Here is a 22909-nt window from a genome sequence, read left to right on the forward strand (position 1 = left end):
AGCCGCCCCTCCTTCCCACTGCCCACCCCTTGTCCCGGCCCTGGATGCCCCCAAACCTCACATGATACCACAGTGCCCAGGGCAGCCCTCCCTCCTGCCCACCCCTTGTCCTGGCCCTGGATGCCCCCAAACCTCACATGATACCACAGTGTCCAGGGCAGCCGCCCCTCCTTCCCATCCCTTGTTCATGCCCTGGATGCCCCCAAACCTAACATGATATCACAGTGCTCAGGGCAGCCGCCCCTCCTTCCCACTGCCCACCCCTTGTCCCGGCCCTGGATGCCCCCAAACCTCACATGATACCACAGTGCCCAGGGCAGCCCTCCCTCCTGCCCACCCCTTGTCCTGGCCCTGGATGCCCCCAAACCTCACATGATACCACAGTGTCCAGGGCAGTCGCCCCTCCTTCCCATCCCTTGTTCTGGCCCTGGATGCCCCCAAACCTAACATGATATCACAGTGCCCAGGGCAGCCGCCCCTCCTTCCCACTGCCCACCCCTTGTCCCGGCCCTGGATGCCCCCAAACCTCACATGATACCACAGTGCCCAGGGCAGCCCTCCCTCCTGCCCACCCCTTGTCCTGGCCCTGGATGCCCCCAAACCTCACATGATACCACAGTGTCCAGGGCAGCCGCCCCTCCTTCCCATCCCTTGTTCTGGCCCTGGATGCCCCCAAACCTAACATGATATCACAGTGCCCAGGGCAGCCGTCCCTCCTGCCCACCCCTTGCCCTGATAACATATTTTTTATTTTAATACAAAAAAAAAAGATCCTTTAATATTACTTTAATTCTTCTGTGCTTTTACCTTCAATGTCTTAAGATGGTTATAGAAATTGCTGAATACTTTTTTTTTTAACCATTGCAGAGTTGTCCTATTCACATATTGAAAATAGATGGGGCATCCCTTTAATGACATCACTCTAAGAGTGGAGATCTTTTCCAAGTTTGCCGAGTGCAACCCAATTCTTTGTGATACATGCGGACAGGAAGAGTGTGATTGTACACACACAGGAAGTCTGAAACAGAAAGTATTTCAACACATGGGGAGGAAGTGATGTCATGTGCAGACAGGAAGTGAGGTAACTTATGAACAGGAAGTGATGTCAAAAAGAAATTCTGGAAGATCATGAGAGCAGTAAGCTGTAAGGAAGTAGAGAGCAGATGTTTGAGCTCTCCAAGACAAACAATTAGAAGAAGATTCTAGAAGTCACCTTTGAGATCATTGATCTGCTGACATCAGAGGTGAGCGGTGCTGGGAATTCTGGGACATTATCCAGTAACAGACAAGGGATGTGTCTGGATGGTGACTGTATCATTGTGTGTGTCAGGTTCCTATAAGGTGTCAGGATGTCACTGTCTATTTCTCCATGGAGGAGTGGGAGTATTTAGAAGGACACAAGGATCTCTACAAGGACGTCATGATGGAGAATCAGCCGCCCCTCACATCACCGGGTAAGAGGAGACTTTATTGTAAAGGAGAGAGCAGTACGGAGGATCCACCTAGATCCCCCATCATCTGATAAACACATAGAAACAATGTATTCAGTCAGTGTGTGTGTTTCCAACAGATGGATCCAGTAATGGGAACCCACCAGAGAGATGTCCCCGTCCTCTGTATTCCCGGGATCCCACACAGGAAGGTCACACCATCCGTCACCATCATCATCAGGTAGGTGGGACTGAGCAACTAGAACTCAATCTCAAGCTATGAGAGGACATTCTTCTATGTAATCTCTTGTTCCGTTTTGCACATATATTCTGTTATCTTTGGGGTTTAGGGTGAAGAACTGAAAGAAATCAAAGCTGAGATTGAAGAGGAAAAAAAAGAGATATCGATGAGTGAAACTCAGCAGGCTATAAGGGAGGATGGTCCTCTGTGTTCCCGGGATTCCACACAGGAAGGTCACACCCTTCCTCGCCATCATCAGGTAGACCCTAACCGAGAAATTCTTCTACGCAACATCTTAAATCTTTTAACAATTGTATTATACCATCTTTGGGGTTCAGGATGAAGAAATGAAAGACATCAAAGTTGAGGTTAAAGAGGAAGAAGAAGAGATGTTGGTGAGTGGAGCTCCGCAGTATATTGAGGAAGATCACACCATCCCTCATCATAATCAGGTAGATGGGACTGAGCAACTAGAACTCTACGCTTTGAATTAATATTCTTCTATGTCATCTCTTGTTTTTTTTTTTTTGCAAACCCCTTCTATCATATTTGGGCTTTAGGGTGAAGAACTGAAAGACATCAAAGTTGAGGTTAAAATAGAAAAAGAAGAGATGTTTGGGTATCAGCAGTCTATGGAGCAGGGCGGTCCTCTGTATTCCCGGGTTTCTACACAGGAAGATCCCACCATCCCTCACCATCATGAGGTAGGTGGGCATGTAGATCTAAATATGTATTCTGTGTCAATAGTTTTTATTGAAATAAAAGGATTCGTAAAAATACATAAACAGGTGCAGGAACATCGATTTAGCATTACATTCAATGATATTATGCCAATTAAAACACCATCTCTCATCGTGATCAGGTAGGTGGACTCGGTGTATAGAACACAGAAACAGTTCTGAATTTGTGAGATGACATTCTTCTACGTAGTTTCTTGCTTTATTGCTTACTTCTATATCTGAAGTACAGCCCTGCACCCTCCCATCCCCATTTTCAGCTCCTTCACTGAGCACCCTACAACTGGAGTTGACTTTAATAGATGTTTTCTATTATTTTGGGATTTAGGGTGAAGAACGGGTTAATATAAAAGCTGAGGTTAAAGAAGGAGAAGTGGAGACGTATGTGGGGGGTGATCAGCCATCCACGGATGAGGTTGGGATGATAATGAAAAGTGAACAGGAAGAAATGTCTCTACCTATCTACACAAGTAAGTATAAGCACTATGGAAGAAACAGGTCACAGTCTTTGTTTACTCTTCAGAATAAGGATTGTAGTTTAAAAGCTTCCAGTGTGGACCAATTCTGATGTTTATTTTATTTTTAGCAGAAGCTCTAGAGAGTAAAATGGTGGGCGTTGCATATTTTTATGTCACACAACATTTGCGCAGTGACTTTGCAAACGCAGATTTTTGGTGAAAAAAAACTTGAATTTCAATGCACAATAACACAATATAATACCCAATTGTTTGATAAACTATAAAAAATTACGTTACGCCGAGTAAATAGATACACTATATTATCAAAAGTATTGGGACGCCTGCCTTTACACGCACATGAACTTTAATGGCATCCCAGTCTTAGTCCATAGGGTTCAGTATTGAGTTGGCCCACCCTTTGCAGCTATACCAGCTTCAACTCTTCTGGGAAGGCTGTCCACAAGGTTTAGGAGTTTGCCTATGGGAATGATTGACCATTCTTCCAGAAGTGCATTTGTGAGGTCAGGCACTGATGTTGGATGAGAAGGCCTGGCTCGCAGTCTCTGCTCTAATTCATTCCAAAAGAGTTCTATTGGGTTGAGGTCAGACCTCTGTGCAGGCCAGTCAAGTTCCTCCGCCCCAAACTCGCTCATCCATGTCTTTATGGACCTTGCTTTGTGCACTGGTGTGCAGTCATGTTGGAACAGGAAGGGGCCATCCCCAAACTGTTCCCACAAATTTGGGAGCACGAAATTGTCCAAAATGTCTTGGTATGCTGAAGCCTTAAGCGTTCCCTTCACTGGAACAAAGGGGCCAAGCCCAACCCCTGAAAAACAACCTCACACCATAATCCCCCCTCCACTAAATGATTTGGACCAGTGCACAAAGCAAGGTTCATAAGGACATGGATGAGCGAGTTTTGAGGAACTTGACTGACCTTCAGAAATTTCGTAGATCGCCAGCCACACAACGATTGAGGTGATCTTACCTTGAAGTGGAAGCTACCCCTCTCATCCCCAAAAGGTGCCAAATGTGACAGTGGATAAGGGAGGGAGCAAACAAAATTTAATGGCATCCCAGTCTTATTCCGTAGGGTTCAATATTGAGTTGGCCAACCCTTTTCAGCTATAAAAGCTTCAACTCTTCTGGGAAGGCCGTCCACAAGGTTTAGGAGTGTGTCTATGGGAATGTTTGACCATTCTTCCAGAAACGCATTTGTGAGGTCAGGCACTGATGTTGGACTAGAAGGCCTGGCACGCAGTGTCCACTCTAATTCATTCCAAAAGTGTTCTATCGGGTTGAGGTCAGGACTCAACCAGGTCAGGACTCAACTTTACCTGCCAGGCAAGTTCCTCCACCTCAAACTCGCTCATCCATGTCTTATTGGACCTTGCATATTGAACAAGATCCGCCACCACCACAAATAAACACACTGACTCTTACCGCAACAAGTAGACCATTAATTCCACCATGGTCAATAGCGTGTTGAGTGATTCAAGAGGATCACACAGCCTCAGACCCAGATCGATAGTATATCCAAACCAATTGGTCAATATCAGGGAGGGAACACATATGGATCGAGAGAAAGGCAGTAAAAGAGTCTCATGGTGTAGTAACTTTAGATTTATTAGAAGTAAAGATTACTCTCCCCAAATAGTATACAACAAAATGCCTGTAGTATGTAAGCATACAGTGTTACAATCCAACAAAATGGCTGACCCCTGAACGGGACGACGTGTGCGCAGAACCGGCCCCCTCCTACGCGTTTCGTCACATAGACGTTGTTGGCATTAATTCAGACTCGCATGGCTCTAGGCATCAAAGTTCCTTCAGATATCTGGGAGCACTCAATGAGACACAGAGACGGCAGGTACGATGTCACAGAATGCTCGCTTTATTCAAACAATGTAGAACTTTTTATAGAGAGAGGAAAAGGGGAAGTCCCTTTTTAGTAGATTATACATAGAATTTGATACAAGAATAATAGTTATAGCAGTTTACCATTACGTGCTTCAAGTCACATACTTACATGTGAGTTAATTAAAAATAAGGTATAGTTATAATTGGCATTACATCAGACTTGTTCTAAGGGTTAAGATAAGGTATAATTGGTTACTTCAAACGAGCTTGCTCTAAGGGTCAGTTTGACCACAAAGCTTAATGTCCAGGAAACTTTCAAGGACATTTACTTAGATAGGCTTTATAATTAAGCTGAGCCTGGAGTTTCAATCACAAGATGGAGTTGAGGGAACAAAATGGAGGATAAATATTCCTTCAGACGTCATCATGGTACTCTTACTTGCTGCGGTAAGTCAGTGTGTTTGTTTGTAGTAGTGGCAGATCTTGTTCACATTCTCTGAACTACACACCGAGGTGGAAGAGTCTGACTCCATTCAGGACTTTGTGGGACACTTTGATGTTTTAAGACATTATTCTCCAAGCGCTGCATTTTGCTCATATTTTTAGAAAAGCGTTCACACTGGAGTCTATATATAATCTGCAAATCCTTTATAACTCAAAAGTCCAGGTAAACCCAGGCAATCCAATGTAGTAACAAACCACCGACGCGTTTTGGCTAATGAAGCCTTAGTCGGCTATTTAATACAAAAGAATGTGCAGATCATATATGGACTCGGTGTGAACACTTTTCTGATTGATTTTGGAGGGAGAACAGGAGCCCAACTGTGAGATCGGCATTTCCACTTATTCCACTGATGGGGAGGAGGGGCTAAAACTCCAGTTATTTGTGACCAACTGACATTTTCTTGCGTTTCTTTCCAGCAGATGGATGTCATGTCGGGAATTCCTCGGAGAGACATATTCTATTATCTGCTGATTGTAAGTCAGAAGATAATGTCACCATACAGGATCCTCCAGGAGGAAATCCAAATACACAAAATATCCATCACAGACCTTCCTGTCCGGGGACATCAATGGATCCCTCTGATCAGGGGGAATCTACTCACCAATCACATACTATGATTGCAAATATCCATTTAGGATCTCACACTGCAGATAGATCAACAGATCCTTCTAATCCCAAGGAATCTTCTCACCAATCACATACTATTGAGTGTCCTTATTTATGCTCAGAGTGCGGGAAATCTTTCAAAAGGAAAGATAATCTTGTTAATCACCAGAGAATTCACACAGGCGTGCGCCCTTATTCATGCTCAGAGTGCAGAAAATCTTTCACTCTCAAAGGAGGCCTTGATACACACATGAGGATCCACACGAGTGAGCGTCCCTATTCATGTTCAGAGTGTGGGAAATCTTTCACTCATAAAGGAGGCCTTGATACACACCAGAGAATTCACACGGGTGAGCGTCCTTATCCATGCTCAGAGTGTGGGAAATCTTTCACTCGTAAAGAAGGCCTGGCTGCACACCAGAGAATTCACACGGGCGAGCGTCCTTATTCCTGTTCAGAGTGTGGGAAATCTTTCACTCATAAACGAGTCTTTGTAAAACATCAGAGAGTTCACACGGGTGAGCGCCCTTATTCATGCTCAGAGTGCGGGAAATCTTTCATTCATAAAGGAGACCTTGTTGCACACCGGAGACTTCACACAGGTGAGCATTCATGTGCAGAGTGTGGGAAATCTTTCACTCAGAAAGAAGGCCTTGTTAAACACCAGAGGAGTCACACGGGTGAGCGTCCTTATTCATGCTCAGTGTGCGGGAAAACTTTCTCTTTCGAAGAAGACCTTTTTAAACACCAGAGAATTCACACGGGTGATCGTCCTTATTCATGTTCTGTGTGTTGGAAATCTTTCACCGTGAAGGGAGTCCTCGTTGAACATCAGAGAATTCACACGGGTGAGCGTCCTTATTCATGTTCAGAGTGCGGAAAATCTTTTACTCAGAAAGGAAACCTTGTAAAACACCGGAGAATTCACACGGGGGAGCGTCCTTATTCGTGTACCGAGTGCGAGAAATCTTTCATTCAGAAAGAAGCCCTTGTTATACATCAGAGAACACACACCGCACAGCGTCCTTGATTGCATTTAAACTGCGGGAACGTTTTACGGATAAAAGAGGTCTACTTAGACATCGGAGAAAATTCATCTGCTGATTCTTTGGACAAATTTACGATGGCGGAACCTGTTGATCCATAACACAACTGTAGGAAGAAAAATATTTGGGTTATAAAGGAGTGCGTCATTGGAAACAGTGGTATAAAAATTATAGATGGAAATGGATGGGCCGGGTCTTCTTCACTTCTTGTAGGAGACTGCAATGGTGGGATGTGTCTGCTACAGTCTCTGCCCCCCACATTTTGGTATCCCCCCTTCCTATTTTTTTTTTTTTCATTTTGCACATGTAGCACTACTCCCTTAGGAACTGCTGGTTACGGTTCCCTTGGGTTACCATTAGCAACAACATGACAGTTCAGCTTTTGGCTCAGTCAGGAAACAGTCTCGGAGCTTTGGTTTTTTTTTTGTTTTTATTGAGAACTTTGGATAGGAGAAGGGAATGAGTGGGATACTCCAACTTGAACAACTATGCACAATTGCTGGGACTTCTGAATAACTGAATGCGGCAAGGCCGCTGCTTCACCTTGACTATGCAGTGAAGAAGTATTAGATGAGCTGTACTGTACTGTAGAACACTCTTCAGGGCCCTTCCTGGCACCCCCTTTGTCCGTATTCTTCAGGGTTCTCTACACGGCACTCCCTTTACTGTAATACTCTCTGTATGAGCTAGCTCCCTGATCCCCTGAATTCACTGGAGTGGTCTCCCTTCCCTGAAGTAGTAGTTAATGAACTGTCTTAGATACGCTGTACTGTACTGCAGAACACACTTCAGGGCCCTTCCTGGCACCCCCTTTGTCCGTATTCTTCAGGGTTCACTACACGGCACCCCCTATACTGTAATACTCTCTGTGTGAGCTGGCTCCTTGATCCTCTGACTTCACTGGAGTGGTCCCCCTTCCCTGAAGTAGTAGTTAATGAACTATCTTATATACGCTGTACTGTACTGTAGAACACTCTTCAGGGCCCTTCCTGGCACCCCCTTTGTCCGTATTCTTCAGGGTTCTCTACACGGCACCCCCTTTTCTGTAATACTCTGTATGAGCTAGCTCCCTGATCCCTTGAATTCACTGGAGTGGTCCTCCTTCCCTGAAGTAGTAGTTAATGAACTGTCTTAGATACGCTGTACTGTACTGCAGAAAACTCTTCAGGACCCTTCCTGGCACCCCCTTTGTCCGTATTCTTCAGGGTCATCTACACGGCACTCCCTTTACTGTAATACTCTGTTTGAGCTAGCTCCTTGATCCTCTGACTTCACTGGAGTGGTCCCCCTTCCCTGAAGTAGTAGTTAATGAACTGTCTTAGATACGCTGTACTGTACTGCAGAACACTCTTCGGGGCCCTTCCTGGCACCCCTTTTGTCCCTATTTTTCAGAGTTTTCTACACGGCATCCCCTTTACTGTAATACTCTCTGTGTGAGCTAGCTCCTTGATCCCCTGACTTCACTGGAGTGGTCCCCCTTCCCTGAAGTAGTAGTTAATGAACTGTCTTAGATACGCTGTGCTGTACTGTACTGCAGAACACTCTTCAAGGCCCTTCCTGGCACCCCCTTTGTCCGTATTCTTCAGGGTTCTCTACACGGCCTCCCTTTTACTGTAATACTCTCTGTGTGAGCTAGCTCCTTGATCCTCTGACTTCACTGGAGTGGCCCCCCTTCCTGGGCAGACCCTTAGGCAAACCTCCTGGTACTCACAGACACTGTTTTTCCCAAGAGACTCTGCCAGCAGCTCCACTTGTCAGCACTCTGGATCCTCTGCAGCTCAGCTCCACACCTGGTTCACTATGCCGACCGCCTAAGTCCACCTTCCCCTCACACTGCAGGAGGAGAGACAGCCGTCCACCTCCTCCTGGGACGCCCTGTCACATGTTCCCTCCAGTATTTATGGTCAATCCCAGGATGCACTGCGGTGGTGCCTGCAAAAAACCTGATGGGTTTCCTCCACTGTCCAACAAGCTCCATCATTGGATGCAGTGGGGAGACTCCTCAGACCCAGTGAATCACATCTGGAAACATGTGACAGGCAAACTAATAGATCAGGCTCCCCTGATAAGCAGAAGGAGCAAATAGATGCTTTACCTCGCACCTACCTAACTAATAGGGTGCTACATACATTTAAAAACAAATACAGCATGGACAGTGGTAGCCACTCCTCATAGGTAACAGGGGTGCACAAATTCATAAGCATACCATGGAAAGATTTAATTTCTTGAGCCTCAGATTGTCCAAGAGGGCAGATAGGCCAAGTGGTCTACAATGCACATCACCATACAATGGGGGCATGATGAAAATATTTGAGTTTTTAGAGTGGTGGATTGATAGTTTTATATCCATAAGGAATAAATTATAGTAATATAGTCCTCTTATGAACCAGGACTGAGCTAATCTAACACTTGTATAGCTAGCCAGGTAAACTGTCCAATCTGTAGGTAGTAGGCCACCAATTGTGACCCTAGAAGGACAATTTTATCAATACATGACAAGAAACAAGCAATTGTAGTAATACATAGACAATAAAATGCAGATTACTGAAGCACAGTCTGTCTTTTGTTTTTGTCTTCTGTTGAAAAGCATGTATGTTCATTGAACCAACTGATTCCTAAAACAAAAAAATTTATCAACACACACTTTCATTGGTGGAAAGTGAAGGATTTTCTTAAACAGGTGGCCAGTAAAGATGGACTTCCTATATTGTTGCTAATTAGAAAAATGTTCCTTCCACTGATGGTCAGTTGGATAAAAACACCCTTCGAGACCACTCAAAAGAATCCTGCAGTAAACGCATTGGGAGGGGTAGGCAAAAAAAAGTGGGGAAGAAGTTGTCAAAAAATGAATGTGGGGGAGATCTGTCAGAGAATGTAGTTTGGATGTTGGGAGGAGAGCTATCGGAGAATGTAGTTTGGATGGTGAGAGGAGAGCTGTCGGAGAATGTAGTGTGGATGGTGGAGGAGAGCTGTCGGAGAATGTAGTGTGGATGGTGGAGGAGAGCTGTCGGAGAATGTAGTGTGGATGGTGGAGTAGAGCTGTCGGAGAATGTAGTGTGGATGGTGGGAGGAGAGCTGTCGGAGAATGTAGTGTGGATGGTGGAGGAGAGCTGTCGGAGAATGTAGTGTGGATGGTGGGGGGAGAGCTGTCGGAAGAATGTAGTGTGGATGGTGGAGGAGAGCTGTCGGAGAATGTAGTGTGGATGGTGGAGGAGAGCTGTCGGAGAATGTAGTGTGGATGGTGGAGGAGAGCTGTCGGAGAATGTAGTGTGGATGGTGGGAGGAGAGCTGTCAGAAAATGTAGTGTGGATGGTGGGAGGAGAGCTGTCAGAGAATGTAGTGTGGATGGTGGAGGAGAGCTGTCGGAGAATGTAGTGTGGATGGTGGAGGAGAGCTGTCGGAGAATGTAGTGTGGATGGTGGAGTAGAGCTGTCGGAGAATGTAGTGTGGATGGTGGGAGGAGAGCTGTCGGAGAATGTAGTGTGGATGGTGGGGGGAGAGCTGTCGGAAGAATGTAGTGTGGATGGTGGGGGGAGAGCTGTCGGAAGAATGTAGTGTGGATGGTGGAGGAGAGCTGTCGGAGAATGTAGTGTGGATGGTGGAGGAGAGCTGTCGGAGAATGTAGTGTGGATTGTGGGAGGAGAGCTGTCAGAGAATGTAGTGTGGATGGTGGGAGGAGAGCTGTCGGAGAATGTAGTGTGGATGGTGGAGGAGAGCTGTCGGAGAATGTAGTGTGGATGGTGGAGGAGAGCTTCGGAGAATGTAGCATGGATGGTGGAGGAGAGCTGTCGGAGAATGTAGTGTGGATAGTGGAGGAGAGCTGTCGGAGAATGTAGTGTGGATGGTGGAGGAGAGCTGTCGGAGAATGTAGTGTGGAGGAGAGCTGTCAGAGAATGTAGTGTGGATGGTGGGGGGAGAGCTGTCAGAGAATGTAGTGTGGATGGTGGAGGAGAGCTGTCGGAGAATGTAGTGTGGATGGTGGGGGGAGAGCTGTCGGAGAATGTAGTGTGGATGGTGGGAGGAGAGCTGTCGGAGAATGTAGTGTGGATGGTGGGAGGAGAGCTGTTGGAGAATGTAGTGTGGATGGTGGAGGAGAGCTGTCGGAGAACGTAGTGTGGATGGTGGAGGAGAGCTGTCGGAGAACGTAGTGTGGATGGTGGGGTGAGAGCTGTCGGAGAATGTAATGTGGATGGTGGGAGGAGAGCTGTCGGAGAATGTAGTGTGGATGGTGGAGGAGAGCTGTCGGAGAATGTAGTGTGGATGGTGGGAGGAGAGCTGTCGGAGAATGTAGTGTGGATGGTGGGAGGAGAGCTGTCGGAGAATGTAGTGTGGGTGGTGGGAGGAGAGCATTTCTAAAGAAATGTGATATCTAAATCTCCATTATAGTTACGATCAATTGGTTACAATGTCCCATTCCAAATAAACATTAGTACACTGTAACCAAATCCGCTTACAGATAGTTCCCATTAGGGGTAGGCGGATTGGGTATGCTGTGTTTTATTTAATTATTTTTTTATATATATTTTTTAATTTGTTTTTTTTTCTCAATTAACTGTTACCTGGTACTCCTGAAATTTTCATAATTTTCTTCATTTTCCTAACTGTTGTTACATGTACCAAGCAATGAGTCAGAAGTAACAAATAATTGTTATTGTTGATTCCAATAAAGATTTAAAAGAAAAAAAAATGTGAGTTTGTGTTTTATTTTGGAGGCCAAATGGTATGATGGTTGTAAATTGTGTGGTTAACAACAAATAAAGAAATGATTTAAAAAATAAAATTACATTAATCTTTTCCCTAGTTTGTAGATGCGATAACATTTGTGTAAATCAATCAAAATACGCCTATTGGGATTTTTTTTTTACCAAAAATATGTAGCAGAATACAAATTGACCTAAAAGGATGAAAATTTTAGATTTTTAATTTTTTTTTGGGGGGGAATGTTTTATATAGCCAAATGTGAATTTTTTTTTTTTTCAGAATTGTCGCTTTTTTGTTTATAGTGCAAAAATAAAAAACACAGGGGATCAAATACCACCAAAAGAAAGCTCTATTCGTGGGGGAAAAAGGGACATCAATTTTATTTGGGTACAGCGTCGCACAACCGCGCAATTGTTCGTTAAAGTAACGCAGTGCCGAATCGCACAAAATGGCCTGGTCAATAAGGGGGGAAACCCTTTCCGGTCCAGAAGTGGTTAACTACAATTTTTTAAGATGGTTGCAGGATTTGGTGATTCCTTTATTTTTTTTTTTTTTAGCCACTGCAGTGTTATCTTATAATATTCACATCAAGTAACAAATAATTGTAAATGTTATTGTTGAAATTGTTAAATTAAAATTCCAAGAAAAATTTAAAACTAAAAAAAAAAAGAAAATAGACGGGACTCCCCATTTAATTACATTACTTTGTTGAGTGGAACAAAAGCGGGAAATTGTATCATACTTACCGTAATTTCCCTTTCCTGGTGCCAATCCATGGCAGCATACCAATGATAGAGCTCCGCCTCGACTCCTCCCTCAGGACTAGTGCATAGCATAAAAGACAAGAAGGTCCCTTCCCCCAGCATTCTCCTGTAATTTAGAATACCGAGGGTGGGAGCGTATGCTGCCATGGATTGGCACCAGGAAAGGGAAATTACGGTAAGTATGATACAATTTCCCGCTTTCCTGGTGCCTCCATGGCAGCATACCAATGATAAATAAATAGCTGACATGGGTGGGATAATGCACACACAAAAAATACATTTTATTCAGACAGAGGACATGGCTAAGCTTAGTGCCTTCCTTCCAAAGTTTACAGTTGAAAGGGATCCTGGATCAATTCTGTAATGCCTGATGAAAGTATGGCAAGAAGACCAGGATGCGGTCCTGCATACCGTCTCCAAAGAGACGTTGGCCCTAGCTGCTACAGCCCTCGTGGAATGAGCTTTCACCTGTGTTGGAGGCACCAACTTCTTGGATATGTACGTTTTTTTGATTAGCTTCACTATCCAGGAGGCTAGAGTTCTGCTAGTGGCATCTTTCCCTCTATTTTTCCCGTGAGGGATGAAGAATAGTCTTTCCGATATCCTAAAAGATTCGGTGGCAGCCAAGTAGGCTTTCAGCACTCTGGCGATGTCTAATTCGTGGCAAGTATCGGAATCCATGTCAGTAAAAACTGGCAATGCCCAGGGTTCTCTTAGGAAAGCTGATGACGCCACTTTGGGGACAAAGCCATGAATCGGACAGAGTTCCACCCTATCCGGGAAAAAGGAAATGTGTTTCTCACCAATTCCTAGTGAGTGGAGTTCCGAAATTCTCTTTCCAGATGTTATGGCTAAGAGGAAGACCGTTTTTAATGTAAGATTCCAAAGTGAAATTTGCTCTACTGGGGCAAACGGCTGATCTGAGAGGACCTCTAAAACGAATGAAAGATCCCATTTTGGAAAGGAGCGCCTGGCCGGAGGGCGAATTCTTAATACTCCTCTCAAAAAGATCATTACTAAGGGGTCTTCTGCCCACCTTCTATTGGATGCGGCCGATATTGCTGCTACCTGAACCTTTAGGGAGCTCAGACTAAGACCCAAATCTAGACCCGTCTGTAAAAAACTGAGGACGTCAATCGTAGAAGGAGAGATGGGGTTGAATCCTTTTCCAGAAGCAAAGGTTTGAAGCTTGTTCCAGATTTTATTGTATACTGTGTTTGTGGAAGGCTTTCTTGCTCCTAGAAGGGTAGAGATGACCTCTGCGGAGCATCCTAGGTTTTTAAACCTCTGCCTTTCAGCTTCCAAACCCGAAGGTCCAGCTTGTGGGGATTCGGGTGAAAGATCCTGCCTTGGGATAACAGGTGAGGAAAGGAGGGGATCCTTGTCGGCGGTTCCAGGCTGAGATACATGGCTAGAGGGAACCATGGTCTCTTTGGCCAATAGGGTAGTATTGCCAAGACTTGGACTTCTTCCTTCAGAAGTCTTGAGAGAAAACTCGCAATCAGTGGGCGAGGTGGAAAGGCATAAGCCGTCTTGAAGACCCATGGGCATACCAGAGCATCCACTGCTTCGGCCGATGGGTGAGGAAAGCGGGAGAAGAAACGGGTCAACTTGTTGTTGCTCGGAGAGGCAAACAAATCTACCTGAGGATAGTCCCAGAGATTGACTATCTACTGGAAGATGTGGGGGTGTAGAGACCACTCGTTGCTGTCCGTGAAGTTCCTGGACAGCATATCTGCTTCCATATTCAAAGTGCCTGGAAGATACACAGCTTTCAGGCCGAGGAGATTCTTCTCTGCCCATAAGAGTATTGGCTCCACTTCCCTGAGAAGGGATCTGCTGTGTGTGCCCGCTTGTCTCAGAAGATAAGACACTGCTGCTCTGTTGTCCAGACGCAGTAACACTCTGACCCTTGATGATGGAAGTCCAGGCTAACAATGCTTGAAAAGCCGCTCTGATTTCTAGGATATTCGACACAACCCAGTTGGTAGGGAAAGGCCACCTTCCCTGTACCCTTGTCTCCCCGCAATGGGCTCCCCAGCCCTGTCCGCTGGCATCGGACATAATTGTGATCCATGAGGAAGAGCCGAGGTGATGCGATTTGGAAAGAATTGTTGCATCTGTCCACCAGTGTAGGCTTCTGATTGTTGACGCTGACAGACTGATCTTTTGGGAAAGATGTAGTCTCTTCCACTGTGCCAGAAAGGCTACTTGGAAATGCCTCAGATGCCAGTGAGACCAGGGGACTAAAGGGATGCAGGCCGACATAGTGCCTATTAGACTCATGCATTGAGATGCTGTCAGGAAAGAACATCGCCGAACTTGGATCATTTTCTGAATAATGGCTTCCCTCTTCTGAGGAGGCAACGAAACTGAACTTTGTTTCCTGTTGAATAAGGCGCCCAGATAAATCATCTCTTGAGTAGGTATTAACTGGCTCTTCTGTAGGTTTATCAACCATCCCATTTCCGTTAATTCCTGCATTAACATTTCCTTGTGGACTATGAGCTGGTTTGGGTTGGAGGCCAGAAGCAAGATATCGTCTAAATGGTGGTAGACTCTTAGACCTCTCTCGAAGTGGAGCCAGGGATGAGATCAGTATCTTTGTGAAAACTCGTGGAGAGGTGGACAAGCCGAAGGGAAGGGCTTGGAATTGGAGGTGCAATTGTCCCACTGCGACTCTCAGGTATTTTGGAAAGAGGGGAGAATAGAGACATGCAAATACGCATCCTGTAGATCTATAGAGATCATCCAGTCCCCTGGCTGGATGGCATGGATAATCGTTTGCAGGGACTCCATTTTGAACTTTTCGAGAATAATGTGTCGATTTAGCTTCTTTAGGTCTATAACAGGTCTCCAACCTCCTGTTTTCTTTGGGACCAGAAAAAGGGTAGAATATAATCCCTTGAAGCGCTCTTCCGAGGGAACAGGAACTGCCGCTTTCTGAAGCTGGAGAGATGACAGGAAACGAGACAGTGCTTGTGCCTTTTGATGGGAGGTCGGCCACGTTGTCTGTTGGAACGAATCTTGAGGAGGATGACCCAAAAAACTCCAAAAATGGCCCCAACGAATAGTCGATAGAACCCAAGGATCCTGGCAGTGGCTTGCCCAGATTAGAAAAATTGTTTTAGCCTGGCCCCCACTGGGAGGGACAAGGCTAAGTTGGCGTCAAAAAGGTGTTGGCGCCTCTTGGGGAGCGGTAAGGACTTTATTTTTTCTGGAATTTAGGAAGGAAGCTTGAGTGCCTCTCCAGGGTCTCCTGCCCTCTCTGGCCTGTTTTGGCTGTCTGTAATCCCGCACATTAGATGGATGGAATCTTGCTGTAAATGGCCTTGACTTGCGAACCCTTCCGTCTTGTGGAAGCATGCCCGATTTTCCGCCCGACACTCTCGAGATGGCTGTATTTAGTTGTTCCCCAAACAAATTCTTCCCATCAAATGGAATCTTGCGCCAGTTCTGTTTGGATGCAGGATCGGCTATCCATGGTTTAAGCCATAAAGCTCTTTTTGCCATCACAGAATGGAGCATAGCTCTGGCTGAGCAGCGGATGGTATCAATTGCTGCTTCTCCCACAAAATCTGCCAAAATCTTGAGCTCTTCCAGGGCTTTGATTATGTCCTCCTTTGGGACGTCCCTCCTTAATTTCTCCCATTAAAGGGAAATAGATCTGTTTCCTTTTAAGGAATGGAAAATAGGATTTGGATTTTTGAGGAGTGTGATCTTCTACCTCCTCCCAGGCAATAGCTTCTTTGACCGCCTGAATGAAGGGCTGAACCAAGGTATACTGGAACCCAGATGGATCCCGTTCATCTAAAGATCCCACCGAGTCTGACTCCCTGGCTGGATGCTCTACCGGATGTAAAGGAGTAATAGTTGCAGAGGGACAGGGCCTTTCGGTATCTGGAACATGAGCAGAAGATTTGGAAACAGATTGGGTCGGAGCCAATGCTAGCTCTGAAATTGAATCCTTAACCGTCTGTTTGATCAAGTCTACTACTTGTTTGCTTTCCTGCTCCCGATTGGCCGCATAATCTCTCAAGCAGTCCTTGCAGACTAATTGATCCGGGAGGGGATTTGCGCCACAAGCCCAGCATTTCTTCCTGGAAGTATGAGGAGGGGGAGATGGGGAATAGTCCCATCTCCTTGATCTTGATCTTCCAGATCTATGTTGTGAGGATCGGAATCTATATGGACTCTCGTCATCTTGATATCTTGAAGATTTCTCCGATCTCTTGGAATGGGCAGGGCTGGTGAGAGAGGGAAAATTCCCATCACTCAAAGGCACATGCTCTCTTTTTTTTTTTTTTTTTTTTTAATACTCACGTAAAGTTGGTCCCATACCTATCAGAAGTGTGAGGATCTTTTGCATGAGATGAGTGACTCATGATGGCTTACGAGCAGCAGGGTCAGGAGAGAGAGACAGAGAGAGAGACAGACAGAGACAAAAAATCCCCATTTTTTTTTTTTTTTTAAAGACAATAGGGATGAAGAAAAAGAAAAGAGAGAGGGAATAAAACTGTCAGACCTATACAAGACAGATACCCATACATACACGCATATACATAGACGCACACATATACATACATACACATACATAGCTGCACAACTATACCCACAGATATACTTGTACAGATTTTAAATAAAAATTTACTTTACCTAAGGGCAGGGAAAGAAGCACTTGAAGATCTTCTCATAGAGGCAGATCCCAGCAAGATGCCTCCTTATATCTTTAATTAGGGAAAGGGAGAGCCTAATGGACAAAACTGCTGCTCATAGTTTACTTTGATTGCTTTAGGGAAAGCGAGCACTGCCTTCCCCCAACAAACATGGCCGGCGACTAACACACTATACAATTTTCTTTAGATTTTTTCCTCCAGACCTACCAAAACCATATAACATGAGGCCAAACCTAAACACCCCCAACCTGCATGCAATCAGGCAGGCCCCTGCACCACACAGAAAAGGCAAATCTAAAGGAAATCTGACAACAAAAGTTGCACAGTGTGTATGCAGCTTAAGAGGTAACTTTTTGGGAAAAAGGACAAACCCCTAAAAAAACGCATTACTACCAGAATATAAGGAAGAAAAAAATAACAAAATATGCCTAACTAATAACATCATTTAGTGACAGTAACCTGAAAAAAGGGGAGAAATGGAAAATAAGACATTGATAACACATACAGTAGCCTTAAAGAAACCAGTGAAATATATAAATGAAACAGATAAAATAAAGGGAAAAACCTGACCCGGCTGTTTTGCAGAAACGACTCATCCATAATTTTCCAGAAACTGCAGACTGCGTTCCTATGAGGAAACTCTGCTTTGACCCCAAAAGATCCACAGAAGGGGTTCCCTGCCTTATTAGTGCTATGAGCGACCCAAGAGCAGGGACTGCGTCTGGGAGAGGCTGAACCCAGCGGAAGCTGCCAAACTAAGTAAGGCAGAGGTAGGGACATACTGCTAACTCTTCACCAGTTCCAGAGGTATGAGGAAAAAAAGGAGAATGCTGGGGGAAGGGACCTTCTTGTCTTTTATGCTATGCACTAGTCCTGAGGGAGGAGTCGAGGCGGAGCTCTATCATTGGTATGCTGCCATGGAGGCACCAGGAAAACCCAATTCTTGGTGAGATACGGAGTGTGATTATACAGACATGGGAAGTCAGAAACAGGAAGTGATACCACTAATGTGGAGGAAGTGATGTCAGGTGCATACAGGAAGTGATAGAAAGTCAGGAAGTGATGTAAGGGACAAAAAAAGAAGTTCTGGGTGAGAGGTGAGTTATGAGGAAGTAGAGAGAAGACTATGAAGCTATCCAAGAGAAACAAAGATTCTAGAAGTCGACTACAAAATCAGTGAGCGGTTGACGGCAGAGGTGAGCAGTGCCGGGAATTCTGGGACATTATCCAGTAACAGACAAGGGATGTGTCTGGATGGTGACTGTATCATTGTGTGTGTCAGGTTCCTATAAGGTGTCAGGATGTCACTGTCTATTTCTCCATGGAGGAGTGGGAGTATTTAGAAGGACACAAGGATCTCTACAAGGACGTCATGATGGAGAATCAGCCGCCCCTCACATCACCGGGTAAGAGGAGACTTTATTGTAAAGGAGAGAGCAGTACGGAGGATCCACCTAGATCCCCCATCATCTGATAAACACATAGAAACAATGTATTCAGTCAGTGTGTGTGTTTCCTACAGATGGATCCAGTAATGGGAACCCACCAGAGAGATGTCCCCGTCCTCTGTATTCCCGAGATTTCACACAGGAAGATCACACCATCCCTCACCATCATCAGGTAGATGGATCCAGTAACGGGAACCCACCAGAGAGATGTCCCCGTCCTCTGTATTCCCGGGATTTCCCACAGGAAGATCACACCATCCCCCACCATCATCAGGTAGATAGGACTGAGCAACTAGAACTTAAGTTGAATCCTAGTTTTATGAGAGGACATTATTTTATGTCATTTCTTGATCCTTTTTACATTTATATTCTATAACCTTTGGGGTTTAGGGTGAAGAACTGAAAGACATCAAAGCTGAGATTAAAGAGGAAGAAGAAGAAATGTTGATAAGTGAAGCTCCGCAGTCTATGGGAGTGGGAGGTCCTCTGTATTCCCAGAATTCTATGCAGGAAGATCACACCATCTCTCACCATGATCAGGTAGATGGGAAGAACATAAAGTGGCTCCAGACTGTATGAGATAAAACTCTTCTCTGAGCCTATTGGTCCTCACATTTTTAAAATTTTCTTTCTGTATGTTGGTTTAGCATGAAGAACATATGAATGTGAAAGTTGAGGAAGATGTGATGAGTTATCAGGAGTATACAGAGGAAGTTGGGATGAAGGTGACAACTAAAGAGGAGAAATCCTCTCTAGATATCAGCACAGGTGAGTAATAGACAGAAGGTGGCCTTCGTTGCTGTCACTCTGCACACAGGGTGTCAGCACTGGTGACATTGTCCTGTCATTCTCCCTATCTGTTGGTTCATGGGGCCAGGTGGTACTTCATCCGGATCCGTCCTTCCCTCCGATGGTGGTTTCTAGTGTTCACTTGCACGGGGCCATTATGTTGCCGTCTTGTGTCCTGAGCCCCCTCATCCTACGGAATGTGCGCTGCATACTCTGGATGGAGTTCGGCACTCGAGGGGTACTTAGCGACTACTGAGTCTTCCCGTAGTCCGGTTCGCTCTCTGTGCTCACGGATGGCCCAAGGATAGGGCTGCCTGTGTCTGCTGCGACTATTTCCAGGTGAATCAGACAGTCGGTGGTGCAGGCTTCTTTATTTATTGGTCAGGTCCTACCTTTCCCTGTTTCGGCGCTTTCTACATGGGCGCCTAGTGCTTCCTGGGCTTTTTGCTATACAGGCATCTGTGCTTCAAGTTGTACGTTTTATGAGGTGGATGTACTGGCTTCTGCAGATGCCTCTTTTCGGCCCCTAGGTTTTTTGCTGGCTGCTGTTTGGAGGGCTTTTGGCCTTCCTTGAGGGTGTTTACTGTTTGTTTTCAGATGGGCCTCATCTTTTGTTCTGACGAGTCCTATGTTGCCTGGTTGGCTGTTTTTGGCCTTGGGGACTTGTTCTTTTCTGCTGTTCCCACCCTTCATTTTATGGCACTGCTTTGGGACGTCCCTATTGATATGAATCAGAGAGAACTGCGTCCGTCAATCAACGATAGAGAAAACTAGATTTTTGACTTACCGTAAAATCCTTTTCTCTTAAGTTCATTGACGGACGTAGTACCCGTCCCTCTATTTTGAGTTGGGTTTGTGTTACTTTCTGACACTGCTTTGATACAAAACTGACATCTTATGCAGGAAGAGAGAGGGTGTACCCTCCGGGACTGCCCATAGGCGTAGCCAGAACTTTTTCCTGCCTAGTGTCCTACTCCTGTAGGGGGCAGTATATAGTTTGATGATTGAGGGTATTACAATCTCTACAAGGACTTCATGATGGAGAATTATCCACCCTCTCACATCACCGGGTAAGAAGAGACTTTATTGTAAAGGAGAGAGCAGTATGGAGGGTCTACCTAGATCCCCCATCATTTGATAAACACATAGAAACAATGTATTCAGTCAGTTTGTGTGTTTCCTACAGATGGATCCAGTAATGGGAACCCACCAGAGAGATGTCCCCGTCCTCTGTATTCCTGCGATTTCACATGGGAAGATCATAGCTATGCACATCATGATCAGGTAGATGGGACTGAGCAACTAGAACCGAAGGAGAATTCTATGCTTTGAGATATCATTCTTCTGTCATCTCTTGTTTCCTTTTACAAATCCATCCTATCATTTTTGGGGTTTAGAGTGAAGAACTGAAAGACCTCAAAGTTGAGGTTAAAGTGGAAAAAGAAGAGATGTTTGAGGATCAGCAATCTCTGGAGGATGGTGGTCCTCTGTTTTCCCGAAATTCCACACAGGAAGAATACACCATCCCTCACCATCATCAGGTAGGTGGGCATGTAGACCTAAATATGTATTTTGTTTCAGTGTTTTTCATTGAAATAAAAGGTTCAGAGGAATACATAAACAGGTGGAGGGACATTGGTTTAGCATTACATTTACTGATAGTAAGCCAATCGCAACTCACCATCTCTCACCATGATCAGGTGGGTGGATTTGGTGTATAGAATTCAGAAACCGTTCTGAATTTGTGGGATGAGATTCTTTTACTTAGCCTCTTGTTTTATTGTTTAATTCTATTTCATTCTATGATGTATTAATATTTACAGAACTGCTGTTATTTTGTGCCTTTTTTATCTGTCTGGAGTTCAGCTTTAATAGATTTATATTATTTTTGGCTTTAGAGTGAAGAACGGATTAATATAAAAGCTGAGGTTAAAGACGAAAATATAGAGACGTATATGGGGTGTGATCAACTGTCCAAGGAGGAGGTCGGGATGATTATAAAAAGTGAACAGGAAGAAGTGTCTCTACCTAATGACACAAGTAAGTATAGGCACTATGGAAGAAATAGTTCACAGTCTCATTTTACTTCTGAGTATAAGGATTGTAGTTTAATCAGATTGGCTCTGGAGCAAATGTTTTCATTTTATGCACACAGGTAAAAATATTCAATTTTTTGGCAATTAAACGACTTAAACCCCGAATGCATTTTATATTTTCTGAAAACAGAGGCACTGTATAATAAAAAATAAAAAAAATAGCTGTAAATTTTTATGTCTCCAGAAGATTTCCCACCTTAATGACCAGGCCATTTTTTGCGATTCTGCAAAAAATATGAAAGGTCCTTCTCCATTCCTCAATATAACGTCATGTTCCCAACAAATGAGGAGGAGATACTGTACACCATATGAAAGGTCCATCTCCATTCCCCAATATAACGTCATGTTCCCAACAAATGAGGAGGAGATACTGTACACCATATGAAAGGTCCATCTCCATTCCTCAATATAACGTCATGTTCCCAACAAATGAGGAGGAGATACTGTACACCATATGAAAGGTCCATCTCCATTCCTCAATATAACATCATGTTCCCAACAAATGAGGAGATACTGTACACCATATGAAAGGTCCATCTCCATTCCTCAATATAACGTCATGTTCCCAACAAATGAGGAGATACTGTACACCATATGAAAGGTCCATCTCCATTCCCCAATATAACGTCATGTTCCCAACAAATGAGGAGGAGATACTGTACACCATATGAAAGATCCATCTCCATTCCCCAATATAACGTCATGTTCCCAACAAATAAGGAGGAGATACTGTACACCATATGAAAGATCCATCTCCATTCCTCAATATAACGTCATGTTTCCAACAAATGAGGAGGAGATACTGTACACCATATGAAAGATCCATCTCCATTCCTCAATATAACGTCATGTTCCAACAAATGAGGAGGAGATACTGTACACCATATGAAAGATCCATCTCCATTCCTCAATATAACGTCATGTTCCAACAAATGACGAGGAGATACTGTACACCATATGAAAGGCCCATCTCCATTCCTCAATATAACGTCATGTTCCCAACAAATGAGGAGGAGATACTGTACACCATATGAAAGGTCCATCTCCATTCCTCAATATAACGTCATGTTCCCAACAAATGAGGAGGAGATACTGTACACCATATGAAAGGTCCATCTCCATTCCTCAATATAACGTCATGTTCCAAACAAATGAGGAGGAGATACTGTACACCATATGAAAGGTCCATCTCCATTCCTCAATATAACGTCATGTTCCAACAAATGAGGAGGAGATACTGTACACCATATGAAAGGTCCATCTCCATTCCTCAATATAACATCAATTTACCACAAAATGATGTGGTATTTCCATTACTCCCCATAGCTGTTATTAATGCACAAGGAAACGTTACGCACTGTGTCATAGTTGTTTTGTCGCCATTAACCGTTTTTTTTTTTTCTTCAAATTTTGACGTAACAATCCTAACCAGTTCCATGCCAGAGCTCTATTAAACTGTTGGCTGCTAGACCAATGGGACTTTTTATTGCTAACATTTTCAGAAAAGCGTTCACGCTGCAATCTATATATCGTCTGGAAATTGCTTATAATT

The 22909-nt window shown here is 44.5% G+C and overlaps 2 protein-coding genes across 2 annotated transcripts in view; both read left to right on the forward strand.

Annotated features, from left to right (window-relative positions):
• The window catches only part of LOC309564412 (uncharacterized protein), a 1531146-nt gene that overhangs the window by 1327231 nt on the left and 181006 nt on the right, over positions 1-22909 (forward strand).
• Positions 5672-22909, forward strand: part of LOC309563468 (uncharacterized protein) — a gene marked incomplete at its 3' end in the record, with an annotated part of 49189 nt that continues 31951 nt past the window's right edge. The window contains exons 1-6 of the mRNA XM_082267859.1: positions 5672-6864; positions 18863-19012; positions 19120-19240; positions 20448-20545; positions 20659-20802; positions 21160-21301. Of these exons, the coding sequence (XP_082123985.1) occupies positions 5800-6864; positions 18863-19012; positions 19120-19240; positions 20448-20545; positions 20659-20802; positions 21160-21301 (1720 nt within the window). The 5' untranslated portion in view covers positions 5672-5799. The remainder of the gene's footprint in view (positions 6865-18862; positions 19013-19119; positions 19241-20447; positions 20546-20658; positions 20803-21159; positions 21302-22909) is intronic.

This window comes from Pelophylax lessonae, assembly GCF_965119305.1.
Source record: "Pelophylax lessonae genome assembly, chromosome: 9".
Classification (NCBI taxonomy): Eukaryota; Metazoa; Chordata; class Amphibia; order Anura; family Ranidae; genus Pelophylax; species Pelophylax lessonae.